Source organism: Sparus aurata, chromosome 13, assembly GCF_900880675.1.
Source record: "Sparus aurata chromosome 13, fSpaAur1.1, whole genome shotgun sequence".
Classification (NCBI taxonomy): Eukaryota; Metazoa; Chordata; class Actinopteri; order Spariformes; family Sparidae; genus Sparus; species Sparus aurata.
The window spans coordinates 8,020,253-8,048,244 of record NC_044199.1 but is presented as its reverse complement, the minus strand read 5'-3'; the positions used below and the strand labels follow the sequence as shown (position 1 = coordinate 8,048,244).

Below are 27,992 nucleotides of genomic sequence, written 5' to 3'. Positions count from 1 at the left end.
GGCTCTCGACAAATGACCGTTAACTTCCATTGTCAGGTGAGCTCGCGCTCCCCCCGTTCCGCGCGGAGCAGTTGGTACAGTCCACATGCAGTTCGGAGTTGTTGCTGAGGAGGTTCCTCTGTTCAGCACATACCGTTAAATTGGCATGCAGCCTACGCCTGGGTCCTGAAGCAGGAGACTGCACTGCTTTTTGAAAATGTTACCGCCTTCTCACCGGAGTTACCTCGGACAGCAGGGCAGGCTCGCATTAATTCACCTTTTGTGCAGTATAACAGGTGAGTCCGGTGTTTTGTACGGCAGTTTCTTCTCATTTGTTGTACTAACGGTTCACAGAAGTTTTGTGAAGGGAGCCGACGGTCGCGCGCATCATGCAGGATATTAAGTGTTCAAAACTAGCTACCACCGTGTGCTTTAAGTGTGGATCGCCTGAACTGTCAAGTTTGGCAGGTGTAGCAGGTGTCATTTAAGGACCAAAGGAAACTTGGTTATAAGTTCACCGCAAAGACTCGGAGCGGTAGCTAGCAACCGCCAGCAGCGCGGATGATGGTGCGACCCGCGCGGCTCCAACTGTCAGTAGGAACCGGGGGGCACAGGCACTGATGATCAGTGATGTACATAACGTTACCCGACCTACACTTGGGTCTTTGCACATTCACTGGCAGCCATATTAGCTCTTGAAACATTTTAACATCGTGCTCTTCCCGTGTCTGCCTTTTGCCAAATGTTGATGAACTTATATGTGTGTCATCAGAGAAGACAATGCTAACTGTCAGCACCTCGCAGGTTGGGATGAGGGTCAGCCACCATGTGCCTGCAGTGCAGCCTGAGCTCATTATGATTTAATTAAGGGGTGGGCAATTGACTAACTCCTCCCTGAAACACGCCAACTTTGTGCCAAGTGCTCAAGTGCTGCTGCCGTGTTCAAATCTTAAAAAACCGAGAGAGGGAGGATACTTAAGTGTGGCTCCAACTCTGTCTTCTAACTGACCTCATGTCTGTCAGCACAGTCAGCGAACATGCATGGGTGAATACTGCAATATGTGATAAGATGCGCCACAGGCAGATTTTCAATAATAATAATAATTCCCTCGACAAAAAGAACAAAATCAATTGCTGATGAATGAGAAATGTGTTTTATGCCTGACTTGTATGCAGCTTTTGGGGCCAATGCTGACATTAGGAGTAAAAAGCTGATGTTTGCACATTTTTTTTTCCAATGATCACTCAAATGTGCTTGAGACTAATGTATGTAATGGAGGAAGGATATTTTTGAGATCAGTTCACTTACAGGGAATTTAATAATTAGAAGCATTGTATTGCCTGTGCATCAATACCATGTATCTGTGATAGGCCAGTATCAGCCAATAAGATCAGTAGTGGATCACTTTGATCATGGTGAGTTTTCATTATAAGGATAATCGCGAATCTGAGTAATTGTGTATAATCCTCACACAAGTTGCGTGAAAAAGATATGTAGCCCAATAACATACGGCCCCATATTTTGTTTTTTATCTTATTTTGTTTTGTCACAAGGAGTCCAGTTATTTAAACTGCTTCACGTTCGTCTTGCAGAGGTAATTATCCAGTTATTGAATTAAACAAACGTTTGCAAACACTGCCTTGTTTGAAGATGAACTTCAAGATAACTCTGGCATGTGCGTGCTATAAATTCTCCAGTTGCTATACTACCCTCGCATTTTAGTTCTGCCTTTTTCGTTCTGTCATCGCACTAATCACACTAATAATTAACACCTCGAAAAAGGATTTTGGACATTTGTGAGTAGATTCTGAATTATCATAAGAATGGTGATTCTTATGTGAATCTGTATTTTTATTCACCCCTACTATCCATTCCAAAGGAAAGAACAACCAGGAAATGTAGTGGCCAAGCATAGAATCTGCCTGAGTATGGTCTCCAGCTTGTGAACCAGCCACTCCTTCTTATTTATTATCTCCGTGACCACAATCCAGCTCTGTTAGCCAAATAGTGTTTTCCACAAAAACTGTGCTCAAGTGAAACACATCCTGTCTGTGATACAAGAAAAATGGCTCTTAATAAAATCTAATTAGAGTGCTAAGGTAAAGGTTAGGTAAAGTGATTCCAGTATATTATGTGATAATGTCACATCCAATTCAAACAAAGTGTGCTTCTGGACAAACAACACATGGTTGTCCAAGCACCCCCAGCTGTCCTAAAACGGGTTCTAGGTGGTCCTTAGCAAAAAAATTAGAATAGTCTATTTTCACTATAACCCATCCATAAGAAAGAATGACTGAAATTGACTATTTTAGTCATGGATTTCATACACTTTGTAATAAAACATCTAACAGCAGAATTCTTGTCAGATGGGGAACCCTGGGATAAAAGCTTATTAAAATGGTCTAATTTGTGTCAGTTGACGTGAGAAGGTTCGAGAACCCTAATTTAATGTCTGTGTAGTAAACCCTGGCTGACTCACTGTCTGTCCACCACACTGATTCTCTCACCATATTTATCTTGCTTTATCTGAAGGTAGGTGGAAAGAAAAAGAGACTGAAAAGCTTTTGGTGAAATACAGTTCAATGCAACACCAGTCTCCTGTACGACAACTTAACTCATAATACATTTTACAAACAGTTGGCATTTATTGCAGTGCTATGTTATTGGATAATATTACATTGCAGAAGGGTTTGCAGTATTGACAGTTTTCTAACTTGGTCGTGGTTGTGTTATAGCCATAAAACCGACGTGAACGTAAAATATAGAAAACCACAAATTGACTTCACACTGTAGCATTTTACATAAGTGTCACCTCAGTAGCTCTATCCATTACTCAGTGAAAACGAAGCAGTTGTATTACACATGCCTCTTGACAGTGTACTGAAAGAGAAACTCTCGGCAATCAGGCTGAACCCATAAACAGATCTGTAACTCTTTTGTTAAAGACTTGACTCGACCCGGAGACCTTTTGGCACATTATTAAAGTACTGCATTATGTTCTGTCATGTTCTTACCTGGATCCCAAAGTGCCTTCCTGAAAGACTATTTACTTCCCTCGGAGAGTTCAGGTTAAGGAGCAGAGACAGGTGCCCATTTATCTAGCTTCAGTTTAAGTCTGCTGTACATTTCAATGAGCAGTTTGACCTTGTGCCTTTTTTGAATGCAAAATAGATGCACACACCCTCACAGCTAATAATGTCTAGGTCTTAAAGGGGAACAAGCACAGTTTTCACAAGATTTAATGCTTCCTACTTAGATGCACTGTGTTTCATTAAGGCTCCATTAATCTTATTTCTGGCTACTAGGGCTGACAGATACAGAGCCACACAAATGAGCTTCAGCTTTTAAAGTTATCATGTTAGCCAACAATTTCCTGCTTGCACATCCAGCGCACACAGAGCAGCAGCAGTATTTATTCCGATGTTTTATAGGGGTTGATGAGAATGGCTCTGTTGTAGAAATGATGAGTGTTTATACACTTTTGCGTTACTGCCCTCTGCAGTCAGCTAGAAATGCGTATTGTGTCACCAACAGTGCATTTGCGCCTTTTGTGCAGCTCGATCAAGCCAGTTATAAACTGTCTATGTGCAAGAAGTTGATTTGAGGGTCTGACAAGCCACACTGTCAAACAACCAGTCAATCCTAGCCTGTCATGCCCTGCACAGCTGGCTCTGCCACTTTCACCCTAACACCATCACCATTTATGTTCTTATTTCCACTTTTAACAAGACAAGCTGCCCTCTGGCAAGACACACATATTAATACACTCGCTGCCACACAAGTGGTGCATGTGAAGGTAATATTGACTAAAGTGAGAACGAGCAGCAGTGAGTCCCCAGGGAGCAATGTGTCCTTGATGCCAGGATATCTATAATCTGTTTTCGTGTGTGTGTGTTTGAGAGAATGAGACATTGCGTTGCATTTGCAAACCAAACTGAAAATGTCTACAGTAGCTTCTCTCTTTGAGGATTGCGAGAACTTAACGCACAGAAGAAGAGAGAAAACGTTCTTGTGACTATGTCAAGACAGGCTGCATATAAGATCAGATAGACTTTGCCCTTATTTTCATCACTTTTTTTTATTCTGAGTTGGAGAAAACGAGGGCATGCTTATGTAACGTTGTCGTTGTGTCACCAATAAAAATTTAATATGGTCGCTATACCTCCTCCATTACATATTCAGTGCAGGAAAAATGCTGCTTTCTTGCTCTTACTCTGCTCTTATTCCTGCTATCTGGCCTCATCATGACAAATATAGCAAGTTGTAAATTTAGTTTTCTACTTAAGGCAGAGGAGAACTTATATTATATCGTACAGTAGTTACTGTCTGGAGTCTAACGTTGCATTTCAAATATTTTATACAATCACATTTTTTTATTAAGTTGCAGAGCAAATGCTTTGCATTATGGGTACATCCTGGAAGTTTGAATCTTATACTGTGTTTCCACTTATGTGGGGAAACACTGCAGAAGTGCCTGTTAAGTACCTTGCCGTGGGCATTACTGGTGACATGCACAGTATGTGCAATTAAGTACCAGTTTATTTAAGTGTTGCCAGCTTTCCGCCTCCTTACTTAATCACTCGACTTAATCACTTGTATGCTGGATACTCACTAATTCACTTTGGCAACTGAATAACTAAAGCAAACATCTGCTTGGGACAACCCTCTTGATATTACCTTTAAACTTTGGAATGTTAGTGATTCCCTCCGAGATCACCAACAGGCAGACCACTGTCCAGGTCTGGACCGAGATGCCATCCCATTCTATCCAGACCTACACCCATAACTGATGCATTATAAGAATTATTGCATTTAACAGACACAGCTTTTCTAGCCTTTACAGCACTAGTGGCCCAGGAAACTCAGAAACCAATTGCATTTGATACTCCAAAGCCAATCAAATATGTGTAATGTGTTAAGCACTGTGATTTGAGTTAGACAGCTATACGTGTATAGTTGTGTATAGCTATACGTGTATAGCTGTCTGTCAGTGCGTACACAACATACAACAGTTGGAGATAATGGACAGTGAAAACAGAGCTTTTAATCAAGAATGGACTCCTACACGTTCATTCTTCCCACGGGGATTTCAAAATCAGTGTGACTCATATCTGAGACCATGGTCATTATGAAAAGCAACAATGTGAAGTGGCACTACAAGACAGCAAACGTGATGTTTTAAACAAATATACCCACTGAAATCCCAACTGAGGGCACCAGAAGTAAAATATTTTAATAGGCACTGAATCACTAAAGCTTGAAGAAATTTGAGAAAGAAAAATGGCATTGGAACATCCCAATTCTCTATTCAGAGCAGCTTCACTCATCCATGGTGGAAGTAGAGAAGCCTCCTTTTCTTTTGACGTGGCTTAACTGGTGGCTTATTCAGACAATCCATCCAGTCTGCTGAGGATACATATGGACAGTGTATATTTTGGTTCTCAAAACTATAAATGGGTGAACACCACGGACGGGATGTGTTGTCTCAGTTATGTTGTACTATGTATTTGTGAAAGGTCTGCTCTGATGGTCAAAATCAATAGTCTTTACTTAAGTTATACAATTCTAAGTTTAATATCTTCCTCCCCTGACTCTCTAGTACAGTGCATCTCTCCATATGCACCATGTTTTTGCCTTCCATATAAGTGAGTGAATTTTATATTACATATTGTAAGCTGACCGTATGCTGGGGGAAAAGAATACACATGCAAACGCACTTTTGATTAATCATTTAAAGTAGATCCAGACTGCTCCAGTACCACAAAGTGGTGTAGCCTCGTCTCACTTCGGTCTGACAGAGAGACTTGCTCTGGTGGCTGCTAGCACTGCTCTGCAAGCAACTAAGCAGGAATGATGAACTCCCAGTGACATGTAAGAGAAAACTTTGTTGTTTTATAGTGCAGACAATGACTAATTCATGTGAACAAAGACTTTGAAGAAATGTATTAAAGAGACACAAGAGTTTAGTTATCATTTGACAGCAGATCTGACTTTTTTTCGACCCAAATTGTTTTTTTAACCCAGATTTCTTACTCCGATATCATCTAATTCATGTTCAGTGTTTCAGTCTGTCATAAAAAGAGTTATTTTTCCTGTGTGTCTTTCAGCCCAGGGTACTGCAGTGGAAATTAAATTGGTGATTGCTTAGCAAACTGTATCGTTGTATGGATTAAAGTATAGCTTGACATTTGCTTGACAAACAGTTGTGAGGTGCCTATATATAAATTGAAAGAGTTTTTGCTTGCTGCTCACTTCTCATACTCACCAAGATCTCTTCCTTACATAATTTCAATGGAAGCGATGGGGGATGAAATCGACAGTCCTCAGTCTGTGCAAAAACACATGCCAAAGTTTATTTGAAGCTAATATTAGAATTAAACAGTCCACATTAGCCAAATCAAGTGGACCTCATCCAAAGTTGCAGTCTTTTCATTACAGTATTTCCTCTTTGTGTTTCCACGGTGACACTGTGAGATTGGCCAGTGACACTGTGAAACACAAAGAGGGAATTCTGCACTAGAAGACTGCAACTTTAGATAATATCCAAGTATCGAACAAGGACTGTGGAATACAGAATGGATTACATATTGACCAGTTTGAAAAGCAAACAAAGAATAATTGTTGTCTGATCATGTAAACATCCTTTTAATACAGAGTAGCCACATGGGTTGCGTTGGGTAAATGTTGATATCGATGCAGAGTTTTTGTTATGAAGTGATTATTTTAGCTTTTTCACAAATCCATTATTATAGCATACTTGTGTGTGTGTGTGTGTGTGTGTGTGTGTGTGTGCGTCTCCATGTACTTTGTGAATTGAAACCAATGCATAGCCCTAAATAGCACATCAATTCAGAAAGGGTGCTTCCACAGCTGAACATCTCCCCACTGATATTTGCTGCCCTTTCTCTGTATGAGCAACACGATGACTCATGATACCTACTCTACAAAAAATGTGCCACCAAGATTTGATATCCACAACTGAACATTTGGCACATATTTATTTATGGCTCCATCTGGGCAAACATATAAAAGGTGTTAAAAGTTTGCATTGTCAATGATTAAATTCCTCAAGAGGATTTTTGCATATTGTCAATAGTACAGTATAATATAATCTATTCTCCAATTTGACAAATGAGTCGTGACTCTATAATTTAGCTGTCACACTAATCAGGTTTTTGTTTTTTTAATTACATGGAATCCTGAATAACTAACTGCAAAATGAATCTTTGAACCTATAATGTGAAAATTAAACATTAGTGAAAAATGGAAACACTGTCATATAAGTAGAGTGCTGTCATTGATTTGAACTATTTATCTAATGGCAGGGAAACAACCGATACAGAAATAGACATTTTGTACTTTAGGTGTTAGGAAACTTCTGCAGTTCTAATATTTGAGGACATGGCCTTTTCAAGGGAGATTGGCCAGAGAAAGAGCGGCTTTTGGCAAAACAACAATGGAATATTTGCAGTCAGTTGCCAAGCAGCGCAGCAGGTTTTGATTTATGATGATGTCTTCCTGCTGGCAGCTTGTTGCAATTAGTGATCTGGTTAAAGGGGCTTTGTCAGTCTCGCAGTGTTATATTGTCTTTTCTAAATAAGTAATGTAATTCTGTTTTTTTTTTGTTTTACAAAACTGTGGTTTTCCATTTCCGCTCACTTTTGTTTCATACGTGACTTTGCTCTCGCCTCTCCTCACTCTCAGCCCTCTTTTTTTTCTTCCCTCAGCGATGATGTCATCCTCATGTTAGCATATCTCTTCCCTTCGTCTCAGTCTGTTCTCTTCACATCCCTTTGACTCTCCTTAACACGACGTTGAGCTCTCTGCTTTTGAGACATGCCACATTTCTGACAAGTGCAGGTGACAGAGTGCACGGGTCGGTTATATTTGGACGAAGGACGTACAGACAGCCTGCTTTTAATTCTTGAATTCAGGTCAGGAGGAGAAAAGCTATAGAGACAAAACAACTTCATCAATGGAGCACTCAGTCACACAGTCAGCTGTGTTTCATTTGTTGAAAAGCCCAACGCCGGCTGTGGTGGTATCAAGCTTGGATTCTAGTCTGATACTCACAGATGTCCGTTGTTGATGAACTTGCATAGATATTCCCTTTTTTTTTTTTTTTTTTTTTTTTTTCTTTTTTTTTTCATTTTCGACTGACGTCAGAGGTAACACCAAAAATACCCCACACTCACTGACGCAGTCATGGTGCTCTTGATGTCTTGCTCAGTATAAGATCGATGACTGTATTTCTTTACAACCAGAAAACTTAATTGTTGGCCATATTTATTTTATTAGGGATGCAGCAAACTTTTTTTTTTCTTCATAAATTGATATGTTCAGTAATTTTTGATTCATTATTTTTAAAATGTCAGAAAAAAAGCTTTGACACAATATATGTCTTAAGTCAGAACAGTCCAGAACCTGAAATACTTTATTCATAAAACACAGGAAAGCATCAAATCTTAATGTCAGTTAATCATTTAGATGATCATTAAAATATAATCAACAATTCTGATAATAGATTTATTGTTCATGTAAGTTATTAATCAAAAATCACTCATTCATTCCACACAAATGTGAATATACACCTTTTTGAACTTTCTACGACAATAAACTCATTGCTGTGCACAATTTATGGACAGTTATTTCCAGCTCTTTCTTGGATGAAACAGTGTTTGTCTTTTTGCTTTATTAAACAGCTGCAGGTAAACACATATCAAAGTGATTTCCAATTAATTTTCTGTTGATCAGCACATTTTTCCAGCTCTAATACTTTGCTCCATACAAGGAAGAATGTCTACTATTGTCATTAAAAGTAGTGGTTTTGGTTTTATAAGTGTTGCAACACATTAAAAAAAAAGGGAAATTCAAATCTAGATTCTCATTTTTAAAACTCTCAAGATAATAGCTTATGATGTTAGTTACTTTAAACAGTAGTGTATTTATTTTGCCAGCGGTGGTTTTTCTCACTTTAAAGGATTGGAACTTTATAAGTACAAATGTAACAATTACAGTTCAAATTAGGCTAAAACGATTTTGTGGGCATAATACATTTTTAAAGATGTTTTCACAAGTTGTAAGTGCCTTTTAATTTACAACTGTTTTCATTCTGGTGTTAAATTATTGAAGCCTTTTTCCAATGAACTTGATTTTATGTGGTGTTTTTAAAGGGTTGTGTTTGTGTGTGTGTGTGTGTTCAGCAGGTGTGTGGGGCAGTCAGGTGGTGGTGCCTAAGAGGGTGAACGCTGTGCTGGGGAAGAATGTGACATTGGAGTGCAGGGTGGAGGTGGGCGCCAACCTTACCCTTACCCAGAGTTCCTGGGAGCGCCGTCTGCCTTCAGGCTCTGTCACGGTGGCTGTCTACAACCCACATTTTGGCATCTCCATCCCTCCAGAGTACAAGCAGCGCTTGTACTTTCGCTCGCCCTCCTCTCATGATGCCACCATTGTACTGGAAAACGTAGGCTTTTCTGACGTTGGGATCTATACCTGTAAAGTTGCAACTTTTCCCTTGGGAAACACACAAGCCAGCACTACTGTCAACGTACTCGGTAAGTAAAGTATATGTGTTCCCTGTAACACCTCTTTTCAAGAATATGTGTTCCTGAAGGTAATGTCATGTACAGCTAAGGCAGTTAATCAGTTAGTTTATTAGTTGATACTTTGACAGTAACCTGAATAACGGACAGTTGGATGGACAAAATGAGCAAATTATGAGCATTTTTCACTGTAATATTTTATAGAGAATCCATTGAAACATTTTTTAGTTTTTTCCTTTTCTGTTTTTTTTATGAAAAGAATCATTAGTTTCAGCCACAATGTCAAGCTGTGAATGTATTTAAGAGTGTTTGGACTGGACAGTATGGTTTAAGTCATATTTACAGCTGCAGCTAATGAGTTTTTTGTAACCAATTAATCTGACAGTTATTAATCGTTTAGTCAATGAAATGGCAAAAGATAGCAAAAATGCTCAACTCAATTTCCCAGAACCCAAAGTACCATCTTTTGGAAAGCTTCTTTTGTCCAACCACAGTCCAAAACTCAAAGACTCCTCACTTACTGTCATGAATGACAGATAAAAGCAGCAAATCCTGACATTTATGAAGCTAGTCTAAATGTTTAGTCGATTAGTCTAAATGTTTAGTCGATTAGTCTAAATGTTTAGTCGATTAGTCTAAATGTTTAGTCGATTAGTTGGCAATTTTCTTTCTATCGACAAATCAATTAATCGACTAATTATTGCAGCTCTAATGGAAACTAATGTGTGCATATAATCAAATTGTTTGATGCAACAGATTTCGTCCACCGGTGTGCAATAAATCAGACAACACATGTAAAACAAAAACATCAGTAACTCACCAAGTTTTTATTGCAACTTGCATACTGAACATTTTCCACAATCATCAGTGGATTAAAATGGAAAGAGGGGGAACAATGAGTTTTACAGCATCAGAGAACTTTGATATTGTCAGTCTTTTTATGTGTTCACGAAAGAACAAACTATGGCATGTACAAATCCTGTGGTTTGAGTTTTGCTGAAGCGATCGCCCTTTTTGTTTGGGTTTGGATCACAGGTTGTCAGTACTCGTACACAAACTCGGTGTGTACTCACTCAATCCTTTTCCACAGAACAGATCACAGGGGTGGCTCGGGCTCATAATAATGGGTTGGACTGGTTTATGGAAGAATAGCAAAAGGGAAGAGAATGCAGTAAAAATAAACTTTATAAAACTGAAATGTAATGTAAACCTTTCTGACAGTGCGATTCACTCAAAACAGGTCTTGAGATTCTAATGTTCCAACCTGTTTTCCTCCTTTCTTGTCTTCGCTGACTTCCTGAAACACAGTGGAGCCGAAGGTCTACGTGTCTGCAGGTTCGACTGCACTGATCGATGGTGGCAACGATACTGTGGTGGCCACCTGCATTGCTGAGCGGGCCCGGCCCCCTGCTGAAGTCTCCTGGGAGTCCAACCTGTTTGGCCAGTCAGAAGTGCAACTATTTGATGAAGTCAACGGCACGACCAGCACACAAGTGCGCTACCTCTGGCAGCCCACACGTCACATCCAGGGCCATGCACTTACCTGTGTGGTCCGCCACCCAGCGCTGCAGAACGATTTCAGGATCCCCTACCAACTCAACGTGCAGTGTAAGACATCTGTGAACCAACCACTGGCATAGAAAAAATTTCAAGTCATTTAAAGTTAGAGTAAACTTGTGAGTGAGTAAATTAGAGGGTCTATGAAATGGTTTAACTGAGGGGGGCAAACATAGCATCTTTATACTTAAGAAGAAAGCACAGGAGAGAACAGTCTTGATATTTAAGTTATTTAACTTCTAACGGCAGTCAGTTTATTATCCTTGGCCTTGTCAGTATTGACGTTTTGATTTATTTAGAGCACTTCAACAGCAATTCACTTTGAAAACAGCTGAATTGACAGAGAGGAAATCAAGGACAGTCCGTGCTTACAGGTATTAATTATGGTAGAAGAAAGGCTGTCCTTGGTGTTGTCTTTGATTTTTTTTCATTTCTTTTCAAAGTCTGTATTTCTTTAGGCTTTTCTATGTCAGTACGTGTCCCTGTGTGCCCCTAAACTGTCAAAAGTGAAAATGTTTTCTGTCAGTAAGCCCCAGTAGATGTTCGAGTACATATCTTTACCTTGTGGGGCACTAATGGGTCCCTGCGTACCAGCTACAAATAGACTGCTCGGTGAAAGGGGTAAAATTACCTCCTTGAAAATCTTTTCTGTTTGACAGATACATTTAACTTTTTCCCAACCTACTGTTTTGTGGCAGGTGGAATATTATGCGTATTCAATGTATGGCACATTAGAAATAAACACCATGTACTCTATAGCATAATTAGCTAATATCTGTTAAACCATTTGAAACAGCTAGAGGAGATGGATTATCATAAACTGTTAAATTACTGCCTAAAAAAAACATGATTGGGAGTGGTGCTGATGATTTGGTGAGAAATTGTGAAAACCATCATGTCATGACTGTGTCTCTGTGCACTGTACTTTGTGTTTGATTTCCAAACACCTTAGTGCATATTTGGAGGTCACAGACTTTTATGTCTGTAGGCCATCAGCGTCCTCAAACTCCAGATAACATTGCACACAAACTAAGCAAAGAACGGTCATCTTGCATATGTTTGCTGATGTAAAGCCAGTACAACATCAAAGCAGAAATCTTTTTGGCAGTGAAAGTTTATCCTGCTGGAGCACTATTTTCTAATGTTATTTGTCATGTTTCTGCTCAGTTTGTAGTGATAGCTGAACAATTTGTTGTATTTTTTTTCTCTGTAGATGCTCCTGATATCTCAGTCGTGGGCTATGATGGAGACTGGTATGTGGGGCGGGAAAATGTTCAAATGACGTGCAAAGCCAACGCAAACCCACCAGCTCATCACTTCCGATGGATCAGGTGCGTGTATCTCTGTAGAACATTGTCCTTCTCCTTTCCAAAAATTGCCCCAGCAAGCCAAAATACTCATTTTGTAGTTTGAGAAGTTGGATAAGTGCACTTGAAATGCCATTTTAACAGACTGCTGAAGGCCCACTAGAAGATTAACAGCTGAAGGTTTCTATTAGTCACTTTTCAAATGTTTTAAAATATCTTTTACTCATTCGAAACGTTAAAAGTCACTATTTATTCAGATCCTCCACATTAAATGTCACATGCATGATTACATAACAGGATACTTGTTGGAGGTGTGTCTGTCTTAATGTTTGCGTCTCTTGTGCATCATAGATTGGACAGTGAAATGCCAGAAGGGGTGGAAATAATGAACAGCACTTTGCTTTTCCTGCGCCCTCTCCAGCGGAATGACTCGGGAGTTTACAGGTGTGAGGTTGCAAATGACATCAACCTCCGCAGTCGTGATGTGCGCATTCTCATACAAGGTGAGCAGAGTACACATACCAGGACACAGCTGACTCCTATTGCCTGCTCTTCCCCCAGGAAGCACTGTGCGTGCACGCACGTCATAGTGGATATCGGTGCCTCTGACATTGTCCTTCAAGCTGAAATGTGACACTGTATCACTCTCGCTCATTCTGTACGTACTGACAGCGTTCGCCCATGATACAGTGTGTTGGCACTGATAATATTTGACCCTTTCATTTAGTCTTAATTGCTCACTGATTAGCCTTAATTAACATTAGGCCTCAGATGTTCAAAAGGGGAGTTCCCGGGCCAAACAGCTGCAAATGTTTAAGCCCTCTCTAGACCACAGTGCTCTGCCTCTGCTCTGTCCTCCTCGCTTGGCATCTAAGTGTGTCACGTCTCTCTCTGTTGTGAATGAGGAGCATGTTCCTCTGGTTACTCAAAATCTGTCTGTCTGTGGAGGCTCTCGTCCTGAATGAAGTTCTGATTATGATGTGATTTTCTTTTACATCTCTCCCTCTTCCTTTCTGTGTTTCTTTTATTTCTGCATGTGTCATGCAGTGAGAGGCAAAAGCCTGCAGCCTGACTGTGAGATGATGTCCCAGATTCATAAAACATTAACTAGTTCTTTTCAACTCCTATTTATTATTTATCATCCATATTTCATTTTCCTTTGAGAGGACCTGTACGGGTGTGTGCAAGCTTACATGTGTTGGCGTACCCTTGGTTGTGTGTGTTGCTGTGGTTGTGCTCACGTGTCCGTTCACTGGCTCTGCATGGAGTTGTACAATTCATACACTCAAATACTTACAAACCTTTGAGTTCTCGTTTGTCATCTCTCAGATGTGAATCTCTTCCTCACATCTGGCTTGGCACTGAGGTTAAAGTGGCAGAGCAATCTTGCAGCACCATTAAAGCTTTCAGACTCGCATTCTTTCCATTACTCCAGCTCCCTCTGATTATGGCTTCTCTGTTTTCCGGCCATCACCACTAATCCAGTTCATTTTAAGGTTGGTGTTGTAATAGTGCTGTAGTGAAATAGTGGCTGTGCTTCATTATACTTGAAGAAGAAGAAGGGTGCTAAATACATTTTCTCGTCCAATTTATGCATGCAATATATAGTATAAAGTGAATTGGGTATGCACTTTTTAAAATTGCTGACACCAACATAGTAGAAATTTAGGGACGACAACGTAGTGTTTCTCTTTAAAGTCTTAAGTCACATCAGTAAGTCCCACATTTGGAATGGATCCAATTTCTAATAATTACCCCTGGTGCTCAAGTCCCCTCTTGTCCCTCCTAATAGAGTTGCAAGGGGGAATTGGGACAATCTTTCCAGACCCCCATACTTCATCAGTTGGCATTTAACCGGTCATGTGCCGTCTTCAGTTGTGGTGATTTCTATTACGTTAGCTTGTCAATCCCTGTCTTATTACAATGTCATTTATGTAATGGAGATAGAAATGCCTGGATGCACGCAATTCATTCACAACTTCATCAGTCAAGTAAACAAAGACAAAGGAACGCTGCGCTTCATCACCTGGCCACTAGTGGTGTTTATAGACTAACACTACTAAAACCCATGATTCTACCCTGCCAGTCTGCACTAATATTAGAGGAGTGGTACCAAGTGCAGCAACTTTGCTACCGGTTTAATTTAGTTACATTTCAGGTGCCGTAGGCCATCAAAGGGGAAGGAATGCCACATTTCAATTTGACAAACTGTAGTACTGTCATGCACAAATAAGCATTACTGTAACAATCTAACATAAGCCAGGTCACTGGTTTGCAACCGAGACATCAGCAAACTAGTAGTAATTGTTTTATGCTTGTATTAAAGGTTAGTTTAGTTTAGTTAACATCTTGTTGTGACAAGAAATCTTGCCGAGAATGTTGGGCCGTTTCATGCAATCATACGGTGATCTTTATTTTAATCGAAGCACTGCTCAGACCCTGCTGTAAATTTGTCCCTGTCAGATGTCAGATTTTTCAGTAAATTATACCATAAACTAGAATCTTATGTTTTACTTCCCATCATTGTTTAATACTTGAGGACTTCACCCATGAGATCTGAAGAACTGGCAGTGCAAACTTCCATAGTTTTGTTTGTGTGGTAGTTTAGTTGATGTTTCAGCCCACCTATCCCTACTTGATGTAGTTGACATTCTCTGCTTCTCTGTCTGTCCATCTCTCCCCTCCACCCTCTACTTCCCTCTCATCCTCCTTCCTTCCCTCCATTAGATCCTCCCACCATGCCTTCCACCATTACTGCTCCTGTCCTAACTGGCTCTGCCTCCTCCACCTTAGTGGATGAAAAGGGGCACGTGCTCCTCAGCTCTCCCACTCTTGAAGCCCTACCTGAGAGTAATCTCGGCTCCATAGTGGGTGGGGCTGTGGGCGGGGCCTTGTTCCTGCTCCTGCTGCTGTCTCTGGTTGGCGTTTTTTACCTACGGAAGCAGCAGACCTTCCACGGGAACTACTACACCAAGCAGTACCTGGGCGCCAATGACCTCCAGAAAGCCCCCACGCAGCACGAGCTCCACCCTACCAAAGCAGGCAGCAGCTCCAAGCATCGGGACCACGACCGAGAAGAGTGGGGTGACCGCCAGCTCAAGCAGGAGCGCGACCGTCGTCACCATAGCAACTACAATGGAGAGGAGTATCCCTCTAATGGTTACACCAGGGCAATGAGGGAGAGCAGTCAAAACAGCCATCAGCAGAGTCCCCACCACCACCGTGAGCACGCACAGTATTCTAGTCCACGGCAGCCCCGATGTACCAGATACCCTCATTCACCTAAACTACAGGGAAACGGCTCCCCCTACATGTCAGATGACTGCTACGATAGCGGGCCCGAGGGGGACTATGTCTCTCACACAGACGGCTCCGTCATCTCACGTAGGGAGTGGTACGTTTGACAAGCCACCTGGTCCTGCAGGAGCAGACGTATGACAGAAACCTAAAATTTTCATTTATTAAATTAGGGAGAAAAAAAAAACGCATAATTTCTCTTCCGTACACACTTGAACACCTCTACTAATCTCAGTTCTGTAGTTCCCTCTTTTTGTCCAAGTGTCCTGGTCGACACTTGAGATGAAACGCTTCTGTTGTTGATGTGGACATACGGTGGACTGCGCAGCCACTTTGACGGTCTACATGCTGACAGAAGAGGGCGTGTCACTAGTTTGTTTGTGTAGAGACTAACTAAGGATCATGACGTATGTGCTGTCTCTGCCTTACTACATGGACTGCCAGTTTATCTAGCATTACTGATGTCTTTCAGTTGAGTGGAGGTCCTGGGGGTTCACAGATCACACGTGGTTGTTGTAATAGAAAAAGGGTTTTTTTGTTTTCTACAAAATCAGCCTTCTGAGGCTATTTGGCACTTGCTTATTTCTATGTGTAGATATTGCTTACGCTGATTTTGTTTAAAAGAGCTCTGACTCTGAGTATGACTGAAAGTAAAGCCATGAAATTCAGATGTTCAGAGGTCTTTTTTCCAAAACTCAGACAGGACAGAGCAGAGGCATACAGGCCAATTAAGAAAAAAGAAAAAAAAAGACCTCATAGAGAAACAGTTACTGGTGACACAGTGATTCATGGTCAAAAAACGTATTGCACTGCCTTTTGCAAAACTTTTTAATAGACATCCACATAATTTGTATTCTACTAAAGTGTCTACCCTTTATGTAACTTGCGATGATGGGAGACTTGAGAGCTTGAGGACTTGACCACTGATGTCCCAGCAATGTCCTTTTAAAACTGATGGCCTAGAGTGGGAACCTTAAGAGCATTTCTACTATACGTCCTCAGCTCATCTCTTATCCCCACGAGGGAGGGATGCAGAGGGCGAGCAGGAAGGCCTGCACAGAGAGGGCACAGTCCGCTGTAACAACAGGCTGGGTTTATCAAACAGTCTAGCCTTGATATGCAAACGTGCTAAACAGAGTTTAAATGCGCTCAAATACTTCTGTTTAATCCTTGAACATTTGTGAGGTGACTTCTTGATTTTGAGTGTCAGCTTAGTTGTCTTTTTCAGTAAACCACTAACACATCCTCCAGATTATAAATGGATGTGATTGGGAATTTGCACTCTGGCACCAAACCAGGGCACTTGAAAGTTCAAGCGAGCCGTCAGCAGGGGCATTGTTCAAAGCAGGCTACAGTATGGCAGCCACCATACGCTGGCCTCCTAGCCACAAAGTATTTTGTTACACAAAGAAGTCATTCAAGAGTGCAACCAGTACACAAATAATCACGGATGGACTCATTTCACTGCTCTCAGTAATCTGTAGAAACAAGACAGGACTGTGTCACAACCATAATCTGAGGCATTAATAGGCTTATTGTCACTTATCCATGTGTTCAACTGCACGCTCTAATCACTCATTTTCTTTCTTTAATATAGCATTTATTATTACTACCAGTGCTACCACAGTAAAATATACATTATGTGATGGATGTGCTGTCACCTGTGGTTATCAAAACCTGCACTCAGCTTCTTATCTTCAGCTCACCAGAGGGGACAGAGTATTGATCGTTAAATCTTTCACTCATAATTATCCTTTGAATAGTTCTAAAATAATACAGCCTCTGCTGGCTTTACAATCAGATCTGTGTTCATTTGTTAAGAGCAACATTTTATTGCTAATCAAGATTCTCAAACGTGACAGAAAACACAAAGTACTGTGATAGAAGTGAGGAGAAATGTATTTTATTACAGTTTGAAGATGAATGTTGTTGTTTTTTTTTTTTATATGTGATCAGGTACTCAAAGATTTAGTTTTTTGACACATGCACTTATTTACCAGGCGGCATGGAGGAGATCCAACAGTTTCTTCCATGTCCACTAGTGTTGTGAATACATGCCAACGTTAGTAGTATGGTCACCTATACAATATTTGCTGCCGGATGCCAAATATTTATTTAACCTGTATGTATAAATATGATGATGACAGTGTCTCACGTTAAGTATTGCTGACTAGCTAACAACTGATTATAAGCTTATATAAATTAATTAACGTATCACTGTTGTATACAGGGTCTTGTAGCCTGAAATAGAAGTGAAAAGATGCTTTAGGCCACTTTACTATTACAGTCGTCAAAATGGGAATTAGTTATATTGTTATGAGCCCTCGCTAATTATTTGTCAGGGTGTGAATTTTGTGCAGTGACTAGGCTGCAGTGAGATTTGATAATGTGCCACTGTGACTTGCAGGTAGAGAATATGTCCCCTATACTGCAACTCGTGTAGTTTCATCCGTGCGTTGAGCGCTGTGCAGAACCCTAGAAGTCATTTATCATCATAGACAGAAGCGACGTTTTCCAATAACCACCTGAAGTTTCAGTTCACTTCAATTACATGAAAATAAGGCCTCACACACCACATACAGTTTTGGTTTAATGCGCCCTCGTTTTGAGATTGTAACGCTTAATAATAAGTAGTTATTTAGTTCATTACTAGTTATCCGGCAGTTAACAAACAATGAAATGCTTTGTAAACCCTTTATTAAACAATTGTAGAAAATAAATAAAATAGCCAACCAGATAATGTTTATAGATGAACTTCACAGTATTTATTACCATTTGCAAAGTATTATAAAAATCTGTTGCAGCTTTAATGAACAGTTGCTTAACAAATGGTTTATCAAGCATTTCATAGTTAACAGTTAAAAGTTAAAGTGACTATAAATGTACCGTTTGATAAAGGTGCAGTAGGTAAGAATTGATCCCCTGTCAAAGGTCACTCCAAACAGACAGAGGGATACATATTACCAGTGTAACTACTTATTCTTCTTGGCTAGCTAGCCGGCCATACAGTTGGTGACCTGTTGTTATTGTTGGGTTTTTTTGGTTTATTTTTTTTTTTGCCTTTTAAGGTACAAAGTAGTATTATGAAACAGAACAGGTTTGGCTGGCTGGTCATCAACTAGTTTTAGTTCTTATATATTGCACCCATTTAATTATGGTTACATTTTTTTTCCTACAATATCACTAAAAATCCAAAATAAATATTATTGTTATTATAAATATTACATATTATTTCTTTGACAGAATATAGTTCCAGCGATAAAGCTTTTACAGTGGGGGTCACCCAGAGTAATGACAACAATGTTTTTGTAAGTAATGTTTCTGTAGAATTGGCCTCCATAAACAAACCTTTTTTTGTAATGGGGTCGGGGTTGAAATCTGAGAGACGGATATCTCAAAACCTGGGTTAATAAATCCAAAACTGCATCCGCATTGTTAGATACCGCTACATAAAAATGAGGATATGTGGTTCTGTGTAATTTGCGTGAGCTGACCCTTTAAATGTGAGCGTCCTAAATTAAGTGTACAATTGGTCATTTGTTTACCAAAACATCCCTCATTTAGACCGCTGACTTAAAAGTAAGGATTGTGTTGCTGATGCCTATTTATTCTGCCTTTCTGGTCACTTTTACATAAAAGCGGAGAATAACAGGAAGCAGCAGCCTAACCCCCTCGTGTGTTTGCTTCTATGCACTAAGACGGAAATTCCACTAATCAATATACTATTTTTGCTTGACTTGTCAATTTGCATCCCTGCACCCGGATTAATGAAGTTCTTTTGTACTGTGACATTTTGTATAGAGGTCGGTCATCAGTGTCTTTACCTTGAGAAATGTCCTTCACTTTGGGTTGAGAAATACAACTAGTGCCTTAGATACCTAGAAGAAGAAATTTAAGTGTTATGTTTATTTACTTGTGGATGTTAAGTTTTGTTGCTCTGAGATTTATTTTGTTGCCCATTTGTTTTTTTATTTTCTCTGCATACTGTGTGTTAGGAGGACTCCGTAGTGCCATATTTACTTTTCTGCCCATGTCACCAAGACCGTTAAAATAGCAGTATACTTGCAAACCAAGAGGCATTAAAACACACACGAAACAGACGAAGCTTGAATGAATTTTGATGTAAAATGAGTTTCACAAGTATCTGTCAGGGGTTTTTCTGTAGAATCACTGTTGCTCAAAGGAGTGAAGACTTCAGTCACACATTGTCAATGAAAAGCACCTTGTGGTCATATTTGTTTTTTGTATATACTGAAGAAAATGTAAGTTTCTGGGAAGGGAAAAAAAAAAAATATTTATGTCTGTGACAACAGTGGAGCATTATTTTGTCAACCTTTTTTGGGATACTTTAGTTCAATAAAGCACCTTAGCACCTGTGAGTTATTTTCTCTGGAGGTTTTTCCTTTATTTAAGCTTGCCATTACTCAGACTGCTCAGTCTCTGCTCTTCTTTGTGCTTCTATAAATGACATCATCTCTAGCTCCCTAATGCTGCATACACCCCCACCCCCCCAATCCAGTGCGCACATGTGGGACGCCGCACATGATGTAATCCATGCTTCCTCACTTCCACCTCATCTTCGTTACTCTTCAGTTTCCAAGAATGTTGTAATGGTGTTCCTCTCCACTGGTATTTCTACAGTCCGGGGGGAGATCCAGCACTTCCTCTGCTCTCTCTGCGCCCTCTTCTCCTAGTTTGCTTTGTTTGGTCAGGACAGAAAGGCCCTCGCTCTCCCTTACTGCACATCTCCTTTGTGAATTCCCCCCCCCCCCCCCCCCCCATGTCTTTCTCCCACTGTCTACCAGCTGGTAAAATTAAACGCTGAGTGTTTATGTCTGGCCCAAAGTCCCCACTCTCCAGCCCATTGACTGTCCCCATGGCAACAAGCTCATCTGATGGAGGCTGTCTTCTACCTGGCCACAGAAAGCTGAGGGAGAGAGGGATGCAGGGGGGGAGCTGCTGAGAGTTTAACTGTGCTGCTGTGAAAGGCGGAGCAGAAAGAGAGAATTAGCTACTGGAATTGAAAATGGCCCATTACGCCCCGCTGGCTGGCTGAACTACACAGAGCTCCTCTGGCTATAAGGATGCATCACGCTGATGTGACCTTGACACTGTTTAGCTTGCACTCCGGGTCCTCAAGACACACTTCCTCTAAAAGTCTTAATTTCAGCTGACCTCTGTGTCTTCCATAGATCTTATCATGGTCACAGCCTTTCTGACCTTGAAACGGGGCAATGCTCGGTCTGTGAATACGTGGTGGAGCTCACAAGAGTGAGGCAGCTCAGCGGTTGTAATGATGTCAGCCCGGCGATGCTCTTGTAGAAGATCAGTGGGTTTGCTTTCTCGACACAACAGTTTCCAAGGATACTTTTCACAACACACAAAGGAGTGAGCGAACGTCTCAGGCAGCACAGGGCGATGCAGCGCTGTGTAAGAGACACTGAGCTGACGTGGGATCAAATTGTCACCATCATTGAGCGGAAAAGTATTGAAATGGATGTCTGAGAGGAAAATGACAGACCCTCGACCGCTCTAACCTTCCTCCCCCGCCCCTTCCCCTCTTATTACACCAGCATCTGCTCCCTGTGGGGGCTGTTGTCTGGGCAATAGCATGACCCTTGACCCTGCTGTTGAGGGGGTGGTGGGGTTTGTCTTGCCGTCACAGTCTCCCCTCACTTCTCCTCGTGTCACCGAGGTCTGTTGTGTTTAATTCATGATGAGCCCGTCTGCCGCGCTGACCCTTGCTGAGCCATCAGCCTGTACTTTTTCCCGGCCGTGCAGTCATGATGTATGTTTGTGATAAAGTGCTTAAGTCCGGGAGACGGAGAGAGCCTTGCACTGGAGCCAGATCCCAGTTTGGGGGACAGTTGATCCACTGCTAATCCAAGCCCCTTCAGAATGGATGATATTTGGACCAATGGCGCGTTTTAATTGGGAGGAAAAACATCGAAACGTAACGTGCAAAATATGCATATTTTTATGCCAAACTCATGAAGTTTTACTCCTATATAAATAAACTTTAAGATGCTCCATGCATTGTAGATTTAAAGCAGTCACATTATTAATGTCTGTGGAAATGTCTGTCAGCAGGCATTAAAGCAGGCAGCATGATGAACTGCCTCTTTTTTTTTTTTTTTATAAAGGCATTTTGATCAAATCAAGAGGCTCTTGTCATAGTTCAGCCACCATCAAAGGTAATCGACTGGTTATTAACTGGTAGAGGACAGCATGAAGGGAGAAGAGTGGAGCGGGGGAGGGGAGAAGGAGGAAGAAGTGGCTTTCAGGGGCGAGCGCACAGGTCCAGGCTCGTCCAATCTGCATCATAATTGAACTGTTATTTAGGATTCTCATCTCAGCACATTATTGATTTTTTTCCCCCACCACCTCAGCAACTAAATCAACTGGAATTGACCATCGCACACTTTGCGTCTTTTTTTCTTTCCACCCCCCCCCCCCCCACTGTCACCTTTTGTCCTACAGTTCCTTCAGTGTCCCGCAATCGCAGTTTTACACATTACTGCTGATTGGCCTAAAGCCCGCTGTTCTGTGAGTTTAATTCATCTTAATCACAATTAATCCTAATCCCCCTCAGTGGACAACATGGAGCACATGCAAGCATATGGTCAAACAAGGCTAATTCAGGCCGACATTATAACGGCATTTAGAGCTCGACAGACAAAAAGACAGAGGACGGATAATATGGAGACATGGACTGATGGAGGGAGGTGAAGATATTAAGTGACTGATGAGCAACTAAAAGTGTCAGGATGCAGGACAGAGTTTAACTACAGCCACCTGATCCCTATTATACACATGAGCTACAGCTGAACACACAATTACAGAATTCTAATTATAGTATTATAACTATATTTCATTTGGACTATTGGCTCTTTGGCACCAGCCTAACTAGCTTGGCGTTTGCAATTCATACATTAATTAATGTTACAAAGCAACCAACGTCAGATCCATGCAGTGTAGTTAAGTTACAGCTAGCTGGTTAACCTTTGCTTGGCTTAGTTTACAGGTAGCCAGTTGCCCCTCAGCCTACAGTAGGCCTACTTTGCTAGAAACCAATCATTGAGCACCTTTAAGATCAATATCTGACACGTACTTGCTAGTCGGGCAAGTGTTTGTGTCGCTTATTGTGAGAGTCAGTTACTTGTCTGTCGCTCTTCTATCAATAAACATCTGGTAAATTATATCCATACCACCGTAGTATAAGTTCAGATATTGAGAGGATTGTGTGCTTCCTTTTTCTCTTGGCGTCGGCATCCTCTCGACCCCTTTTGTTTCTAAGAAATGTTCAAAACCTGTTTAAGAGCTCCCTCCTTTCTTCTCCAGAGAAACGAGGAGGGCAGTCCTTGAGGACAGAAGAGACGTGATGACTCTCAGAGCAGTTTGTTCTCTTCAGAACAAACTGTGCTCCAGTTAACAAAACTCTATGATCTTTGCAGGTTTACAATGTGAAAAATGTCGAGCCACAAAAATAGACACATCCTCCGAAAACAAACAGCTACAAATTCAACAAAGCACCAAACTTCCTTATGTTGCTGTTATTCACATGGCCTCTAGCGGGCACATGTTGAACTGTAACTATGAGTTTAACAAATATGCCAACGTTTTAGCAGCTTTGAATGAGCGCCTCACAAAATCTGAACATTAGGAGATTCACCTCGATGGCAGCAGGCCTTTGGCTCCGTCCCTTTTACTCACTCGTGTCGATGTTCTCGTGTTTGTGGTACTCAAAGTGTCTGTACTTTGTCACAGAGCAGTCTCAAGCGGAGAGGTCGAACTCCATCGCCGTGGCCGGAGCTGTGATGGGGGCGGTCCTCGCCCTCTTCCTCATCGCTGTCTTCATCATCGTGATCCTCACCGCACGCAAGGCCCCGCCGCCAGCCTTCACCGACAAAGTGTAAGTGTGACAAATAATTCATGGCGCGGAACATGCTCGGCTGGTTAATTAATGGCATGATACCTTGCGAGGTTGACTGAAGCCCATCGGTGGGTTCAGGGAGTTGCTCCACACTCCCGTGGAGAAGTGCTGCAGCGGTGCACGCCCCTGGAGCAGGGAGGCTGCAGGACAAGGTTGAGGGGCGGCACATAATTGCTGTCTTGGCAGGAAGCCCTTGTCCTATTTTGTTCGGTCTGTTCCTGTAGTGCACCGGCACTCATGTTAATGTTACAGCAAAGAAGAATAACTCTGAGGTTAAATTATATACAGCAGTAGCTGGGTCACACTGTGTCCTGTGACTGACAGTAAATGCTTTGTGTGCGCTTGCTCTTTGTTTTTCTCTGTCCCCGTTACTGTCTGTGTGTTCTGAATAACTGTGACAGATGGTAAACGGCAGGACTCAACAGGACCATTTATGTGTTTTTGGTGCACCTGAATGGCTCCTCGTTGGTTTGTTTTGATTACCTCTGTTCCTATTTAACATTTAGGTCCTAAAAGCAACACAAGGATGCACTTCATGTGTCCAATGCTGCAACCGCTCACACGCAAATCATTATTACGAACCTGTGGACCATATCTGCAAGGTTGCAGCTCGATCCCCTCATCCATCCCTGTTAGTGTGTCGCTGAGCATGCTCACTGCCAGAGAAACACAGGGTGTCAAGCGTGCGTCAAGGAAGGAGCAAAACTGTTAAATAAATCCTGAAGCATTTTACTCAGGGTGTCAAACCCCCCCCAATACAGATTTCATGTCAAAATGCAATTAAGTCGACGATGTATGAAAAAGGGGGCTGAAACTGTTTGCAGCTCATAATTGCGAAGCACAAAGCAAAGCGTGGATAATGACAGAACGTTCATACATGGATTATTATTGTTCCATCAGAAGGATTTTGGGTCTAAGCCATTCTATTCCTGTTCTGCGATCTCATATTTCTTTCATTATCCGAAACAAAAGCACTCAGTCAACTCATGAACGATGATGTTTGTTTAACCACTGAAGACATATTGTTTGCAAAAAGTTGTATCCTAATCATGCCGCCAACCTCTCCGGGGAACATTTACCGTGCACGCCTAAGACTGAGTTTGGATGTGACACTGCTGACACCGGCATAAATCAGCACCGAGGGGGAAATACTCAACATATGTGCGTGTGTGTGGCCTCTGCATCACTCCACTGACACTACAGGACGGTGTATCTACCGTGTGTTGGTCTGTGGTCAATGCAACGACAAACTTAGCATCTTAAGTGTGACCGTGGCTGGAAGTCCCAGTGGGACGGCGGGGGGGTTCGGGGGGTTGGACACAGGCCTCGTCCTTCTCCTTCATCATACGCGGACGTGAGTGTAGGACAGCGTGTCACTGAGAGCTCGAACTGTAATCTCTTACCGCTTCTCATCCCAAGTGTGAAAGAGAAGAGCAGCATCGAGTGATATACAGTGTTAGAAAATCAATGCCTGTCATGACACCATTTTATGAATGGTCAAGGTCAGTTCCTAGGTTTAGGTTTAGTAGTGGAGGGGGATTTCAATAAATGCGAAAATGACTCCGACTTAAACGTCTTACTGTGTTCGAGAGGAACTCGCACAGTGAGTGATTTCAGAACAGCTGTCGGAAAGCTTCCATTTTATTATTATATATGAAAGTCTATCCCTTTATACCCATGTTGTCAAATATCCTAAACCCTTTTGATTTAAAGCGCAATGCCATTAGGAACACTGGCTGCCACTGCTGAAAGGGACACTCCAGAGATTTAGTGTTATACTTCATAAAGTTGGTGGAATTGCAAGAGACAGATTTTTAAAATAACGACCAAATTCGATTCAGCAGAGGCTGAAATGTATCGACTTTTATTCCCCCGAGTGGAGCTCTCAAATCCTACATTTCCCATTATGCAACTCCAGAGCGTCTTGTTTTTCTATCTTCCCTGCTTGGCAGATGTCCAGTTTTTTAGACTCCAGTTTGTTTCACACGCTCTTTGTCACAATTTATAAGCTGTTGTTGAAATTTTCAAAAATGTAATTTATCAACAGAACCTGAATAACAATACTGATGTAATGAAGTTGGCGTACTAGCCCCGACCCGAACACCAACGTGATGCTGGTTCTCTGTACTACCAGTCCGGACTACTAGCTGCAATGCTAACTGTGCTAGCGAGCTAACGGTAGCTACAGTTAACAACAATAAGCTGTTTGTAGCCCTACGTGTTTTGAATTTAGCAGGTGGTACATTTTTCCACGTCGATCTTGAAGGTGATCCCTGAAGCGTTCCCTCTCTAAATCTTATCCAAATATTGAATTTGCGCCCATCAGAAATCACTTACCTGGTTTATGCCGCTTCTTGCTAACGTCTAGGGTAGAGAGAGTACTCAACTGAAACAAGTATCGGGTACAGACAGTGTACTTTTAACAAAAGTTTAATCAGAATTAAATGTGTCGGTATCCGTTCTTGTGAAAAGGAAATATCTTCGCTGGGTAGCTGGCTGATGTTTTTTTATTTAACTTCTGATCAACCCATATCAGTTTCCGGTTCAACTAAACAAGATCCAGTCAGTCCCACCCACTTCCTGTTACGCCACCACCCGTTTCTGATTGAAGCCGCGCTCATTAAGAGTCCGCATATGGATTACTATATTTTAGTAACTGTATTCGCTCATCTCTCTTTAACAGTTTCCTCTTTCAGATGCTCTAGATTCTGGGGGAAAAAAAAATCTTCCGTCATCCTGATTTTCTTTCTCTCCATCTCTGAAGGATTGACCTTCCTCCGACACACAAACCCCCTCCTCCCTACTGTGCGAGAGCACCGGCTGTTCCTCTGGGTGTCCACGCATCACAAGTGGCCTGGCTCTGTCAGGTAAACCCCCACTGCTTTTTCCACAACCACTTAAATATCCCGTCAGTACATTTGGGTGCATCGTGATTCATCACTGACTGATCACCGCACCACAAAACTAACATTTGGTTGGCTAATGATGAGCACTGAGTCACAACGGGAAGTAATAAGCAGCCTGGATACTGACCGATGTCATTATCTGTGTTTACTAAGCAGAGCGTCCTAATGGCTGTGCTCATTTAATATGTAGGATAGTTTAAATTTTAATTTGTGCTCTCAGCTAAACTCATGCTTCAATACTTTTATAGTCTCACCGAGGCCTCTTCTCACCCTGATTCTGACACAAGAAGGTTAAACTACTTGGCATCTTGGGCCCATGAACACTGTTCGGTGATTTCTAACCTGCAGACTCGCAGGGCGGACCACAGGTACGAGCTGACTGACGGGCAGCACCCACCCACAGGAAGGTCGGGACCTCCGGGAGCACAACGCCCCACCCAGCAGCCTGCCCGCCTGGAGTGGGTGTGTCATCAGAGCGGGACGGACCGCGTGTACATCAACCACCGGGAACACTACGTGTGACAGTCCAACCCTGCGTCCTGCTTCCAGTCTATATGCTAAGCTAAGCTAACCGCCTGCTGGCTCCAGTTTCATATTTACTCCACAGACATGAGAGTGGTACCTGAAATGTCGAACTTTAATCCTTTAATTCCCTTTTCTCTGTTTCTATTTGGCAAATATTTATCGACACGAAGCGTTTGATATCACTTAGATGATACGTAAGAAATTCACACAACCAAGAGTGCAAAACTCACTTCATCTGCCTCCTGATCGTCATACTGTGCATGTGTGGATGGAGAAAGAAAATAGCTGAGGGGCTCTACTGTCGTTCTCCACCACTGTTTCCCTTTCCCCCCCCTATCAGAGAGGTACATCTGAGACTATTCTCAGGCATATCAGTAGACCCAAACCACGTCAGAACTGAGCCACTTAGGTCCACCGAGACCAAATGTACTAGCTGCAACACGGACCATGAAGGGATTAATTAAGGTATCGCTGTCCCAGCTCGGCGATTTTGCTGTTGTAATGTTATGACACAATGCTTTTTGGCAGCAGAAACTGTAGATTTGTATATGTGTAAATGTAGCCTCTGTGCCAGAGTGATTATTGTAGAATCATAACCAATCAGGAAAACTGTAATATGAGAGCTGTTAGTACTTTTTATATATACTGTAGAGAAATGCACTCGTTATGTTTAAACCGGATGAAATACTCTGTGAGCGCTGCGACATATTCACTGAGCTGTAATATACTGCGCTGTGTGTCTGACTTTTATCTTGATGATCTGAAGAACTAACCGTTTGAAGTGCCATATTGACATTTTGGGGTTATCCCCCCCGAGTATATAGTATTCTGTAGTGTTTACATCTCTAGATTAGACCTTCGCGAGCTGTCGTCTTGTTTGATTCATCTAATAAAAATGCATTTTGTTGCCAAGTTTACACCCGTGACACGATGCTGTGGCCACAA

The 27,992-nt window shown here is 41.7% G+C and overlaps 1 protein-coding gene across 3 annotated transcripts; it reads left to right on the top strand.

Moving 5' to 3' along the window:
- Positions 1-63: 63 nt before the first annotated feature.
- Positions 64-27,964, top strand: nectin3b (nectin cell adhesion molecule 3b). Of its 3 annotated transcripts, XM_030438970.1 has the most exons (8): positions 65-275; positions 9,184-9,534; positions 10,831-11,130; positions 12,293-12,410; positions 12,738-12,889; positions 23,451-23,595; positions 26,381-26,483; positions 26,871-27,964. In XM_030438970.1, exons 1-8 carry the CDS (start codon positions 197-199, stop codon positions 27,042-27,044), a joined length of 1,422 nt encoding a protein of 473 aa, XP_030294830.1. In that variant the 5' UTR covers positions 65-196; the 3' UTR covers positions 27,045-27,964. The 3 variants fall into 3 exon arrangements, with proteins under 3 accessions (XP_030294828.1, XP_030294830.1, XP_030294829.1); XM_030438968.1 differs by lacking the exons at positions 23,451-23,595; positions 26,381-26,483; positions 26,871-27,964 and adding an exon at positions 15,114-20,066 and having other exon boundaries at positions 64-275; XM_030438969.1 differs by lacking the exons at positions 23,451-23,595; positions 26,381-26,483; positions 26,871-27,964 and adding an exon at positions 15,114-20,066 and having other exon boundaries at positions 9,187-9,534.
- The last annotated feature ends 28 nt before the right edge of the window (positions 27,965-27,992 follow it).